Source organism: Onychomys torridus, unplaced genomic scaffold, assembly GCF_903995425.1.
Source record: "Onychomys torridus unplaced genomic scaffold, mOncTor1.1, whole genome shotgun sequence".
NCBI classification, from domain to species: domain Eukaryota; kingdom Metazoa; phylum Chordata; class Mammalia; order Rodentia; family Cricetidae; genus Onychomys; species Onychomys torridus.
Window position 1 is genome coordinate 154,422 of NW_023411600.1, and position 4,634 is coordinate 159,055.

The 4,634-nt window shown below is 37.2% G+C and overlaps 1 gene segment (V, D, J or C); it reads left to right on the forward strand.

Annotated features, from left to right (window-relative positions):
- Positions 1-875: 875 nt before the first annotated feature.
- LOC118575250 lies at positions 876-1,434 on the forward strand. The segment is given in 2 exon segments: positions 876-915; positions 1,019-1,434. Coding segments are annotated over 2 exon segments (456 nt in total).
- Positions 1,435-4,634: the final 3,200 nt, after the last annotated feature.

Genomic DNA, 4,634 nt, shown 5'->3' on the forward strand with positions numbered 1-4,634 from the left:
TCTAGCAGTGCATTTGGGATGGGTTGGTGATCTGAATGGTGGGTGGAGAAGTCAACTCTCACAGGGCTAAGTGATAACACAGGATTTGGTGTGTTTTTTATTATTGATCAGATAATAATTTCATATAGTATTTATAGTTATGTAAAGACGCTCCTTTCTTTTATAAGAATTAAACTGAACATTATGCATGCTATTTTATACCACTGATCTATGGCCTCAGCTACATTTTGTTACTTCAATTAAATACATGCATTCATGATTCATTGAACCTCATAAATGTCTCCAAAAATTATTGTATTTTAGTTATTTCATGTCTTTAATGCCTATGAATTTATGTGATAGTGTCTGCTAAGAGAGCTGAGGAGTTTACATGGACAAAATACTGTAAAGTAAAGATACAAGATAATATTACTATTTATGACTGAAATCCCATACTATGTAACATTTCCTTTTTGTTTCTTTAGTCCTTCACTTTCTTTTTGAAGCGTAGTTTCACATATCCCAAGAATAACTCAGACATATGATTCTTCTACTTCCAAGTATTCTTTATCTGTGTAGTATTAGAGATGACCACAGAGCTTCAACCTTGAAAAAAATGTTTTCTACAACCTGAGTTAAGGCCCCAAGACAATAAGTCACACTTTGGTGCCATAAATGCCACATTGGCCCTTATTTCATCTCGGATATCTGCACCATTAATTGTGTCCTTAAAGGCTCATGTCCATTATCTCAGGATATAGCAGGAAGTCATGCAAGTTATGTTGCCCTCTGCTCATGAAAACCAGTCCTAAAGTTTCAGCTCTGACAGAGTGACCCAGCTCTTGACTCACTAGTTCTCCCTTCCTGTGATCAGCCCTGAACACAAAACATTCAGCATGGAGTTGGGACTGATTTTCCTTGTTGTTCTTTTAAAAGGTAATTTATAGATCATTAGAATACCAGGTATGTGAATAGACATGAGTGTGAGGGTCAGTGAACATTTGTGAGAGCTTACTGACAGGATTATCGGTGTTTGCAGATGTCCAGTGTGAGGTGCAGCTGGTGGAATCTGGGGGAGGCTTGGTGCAGCCTGGAAGTTCCCTGAAACTGTCCTATACAGTCTCTGGATTCACATTCAGTGACTCCTGGATGAATTGGGTCTGCCAGGCTCCAGAGAAAGGACTGGAGTGGGTTGCTGAAATTAGAAACAAAGTTAATAATTATGCAACATCCTATGCGGAGTCTATAAAAGGCAGATTCACCTTCTCAAGAGAAGATCCCCAAAGCAGTGTGTACCTGCAAGTGAACAGCTTAGGAGCTGAAGACACCGCCATTTACTTTTGTTGGAGACACAGTGATAGGCTTTTAGTACCAAACTCAGACACAAAACCTCCTTGCAGGAGGGCTCAGAACCAGCAGAGGGCAAAAAGAGGACATGGTGAACTGGGACACTGAAACCACATGTCCAAGGATATATGAGTGCTGGTTCTTGGGTCTCAACTCCATCTAATGATTTCCCAGATGTTCTCTGCCCTTGTTGTCTGTACAATGTCTGTAACATCTGTGAAAATAGAGTTCATTTTTTCCTTAATTTAAAAAACTACAAATGCCACAAAATCTAAATGAACTAAATGCTAAAAATTAAATCTGACTGCAGAAATGACTCTACTAAGGTCACTAGGATCAAATGCTTAGGAAAGTGCATGGTATTGAAGAGGCTGTACCCGAAGTGAGTTGCAGGACAAAGCTTAAGATATTTCAATTAGGACAGAGTTTGGGATCAGGGGAGGACAGTGCAGATGCACTCTGTAACCCATACACTCAAACAGGTCTCAAATATTTCTGCTTTCTCTAAGAATTGTGCACATCAGGAACAAATCTGAACCATTTTTATTTTTAGCCAATTCAATTACTTAATGTATAACTTTCTTCATCATCATCATCATCATCATCATCATCATCATCATACATCCTAGTTTATTTTTCTCATCTGGAACAACCTGTGACCTTTGTTCTCTACAATGACAGGAGCCATTTACCTTAAACTCAGCTGAAGCTCAGGCTGTATCTCTGTGGGGACTTGGGAAACATTGTTGGAAAATAGTTTGTCCCCACTTTCCTGACTCCTTCAGTCTCTATTTATAGACACTTAAAAACTGTAAAAAGATTTGGTTCATCCGCAAATCTGTCTGCTAAATGAAAACATTAATATTCTGTGCATAAAGAACTTACTATGTTCTGTTTCATCATCTTGTGCCACTTTGAGGAGACTGACAGATGGATCTCCTTCTGAATGGTGAGGTCTAGGGCTCAGGAACCAGGTCTCTGTGAACCATGTTGTCCTTTTTCCTGATGATTATCTGCCTGTGTCTGAGTCTTGCTGCATGAAATCCATTACCTATGAGGCCCTCTATTCAAGTGCCATGCACATTAACCCTAACCTCACAGCAAAGAAGAAAAGAATGTGTTTTCCCTTCATCACCTCATTATCAGCAGAAAAGGAGCTTTTTCATTACACAATGATTGGTGTGAGAACTGCTTTACTTCACAAGTTGTATGTCCAACATCATTCTTACATGCCTGATAAGAAAACCATTCATTAACACTGCATGTCCATCACTGAGTACCTCCTTGATCAGCATGAAAAGACAGAAATGTTCTCATTTACAGAAGGAAAAGTTTACACATGTGTGAATCTGCTTGACTTGATGCGTCCTGCAGACCCTTTTGCTTCAGTCACAAAGTAAAGACACATGATATTTAATTATTTCTGGGATCCCCTGAACAATAGGCAGGATACTTACACCTAAAGAGATTTCTGTTAGTTTTCTTATTTATAGACATTTATATTAAAAGATAGCTACAAGATAAAAGTAAATGCCATTTATACAAACACAGATATTAAAAAATACACATAATTCATGTGGTAAAACTTCTCATATGGTGACATATACAACTAGTGTGTCAAGAAATTCATGTGTGTGCAACAAATGAAATTTTCATCAGAATAACCTGAACACAGAGGGATATAATCCATTATTATATTTTAACAATTCTATGTGGGAATAGAAAGAATTATCACCATATTCATGTCCCTTTCATTCTATTCTCTGTCTACCACTTCTGCTGACTCCCTTCTCCTCTGTTCCTGATGATCTACTCGTTCTCCACCATTCCCCTTCCTATATTCATGCCTGGTTTTGTGCAGGTAGTCAAAGAATCTGAGTGTTCATGGTCGTGATGTCCTTGTCGTAGCAAAAAGTCAGCATTGTAGAGCACTCCTCTCTATAATATGACTCTTTACAATCATTCCAGCTCATCATCCAAGATGTTCCTTTATCCTCAGGGAAGGTTTTTTTCAATGTTTTATTTAATATTTAGCAAATGAAATCAAGTTCATATAAACAATAGTATTGTTATGAGACAGCAAAATGGAAAAATCAAAATAAATGCAGAGCCTAAGAGCAGGTGCAGAGAGAGCAGCAAGCGTGTTTTCTGACTCTTTGTAGGGGTTTGTATCCTCTCACTATCCTCATGTGCTCCCAAAAGAGAAGGTCCTGGTATCTTACTCTTTTCTTTATACGTTTCCATTCTGATCTCGCTATACTTAGTAACTGAACTCTTGCTCTTAGTTGTCTCAAGCTCCATATCTGGGCCTTTCATTTCCCTCGAGAGTTTGTTTCATCCTTGGGAAAAGGTATGTCCAGTTAGTAAACCTTTGACTTGTCTATTCTTTGTGTAATCATGGGGGCATAATGGAGAGTCTTGTGTGGGAGTAGGCAGTTATCACTCTATATGTTTTCATGGTGGCATAGATTTTTTACAAATATATTTTTAAAGAGACTGCCATTGTATACATTCACATCCCCCATAGAAGCACAAACAAAATTTCTCAAGTGAAAGACAAAAGGAATCTCCTATCACACATAGTGAGAATCATCAAAAATGCAAGTAAAAAGATGCTGTATAATTGTGACCTGCAAGGCTGTAACTTTGTCAAGCAGCAATTTTATCAACATACTCACTGTCATGAAATGTCTTAGGCTATTAAAACTTTTTAAATTCCACATTCTGTAGATTTTTGAAGTGTCTGAAGGCTATCGATCTATCAAAATATATCTGTTTAAACTTGAACACATACCTACAAACTACAAGATTGATTATTACCAATGACTATTAAGCTGTAATTCTTAATTATACATTTGATACAGATATAATAGGATGAAAGGGTGGATTAATGAACCTCCTTTTAGAGAACAACTACAATTTCTTGTTTAGAAATGTTTTACATTGCTATAGATTTTAGTTTAATAATACAAATTTAAAGTTAATTTTTTTATACTGTATGTGCATATTTACTCTTGTTTAAGGTATTATGTTCATACAACTCATTTAAATTGTAATGGGACAATTTGTCTTCTATGATAGTCAAACTTTTGTCATGTTAACTTTTCTAGGTATACATAGATATGTAGCATGAATCTTAAAAGAGTTCTTATTAATTAAAGCAAACCTGTGGCCAGTTATTGGGGTGAGCGCTGGAAGATCAGAGAAGCAGAACAAGTCACAGCTACGTCACCTCACCAGTTCCTCAGCTGGTCTTGTTTCCTCAGACTGGATGGATGCCTCTGAGTCCTCATCCAGAATGGATCTCA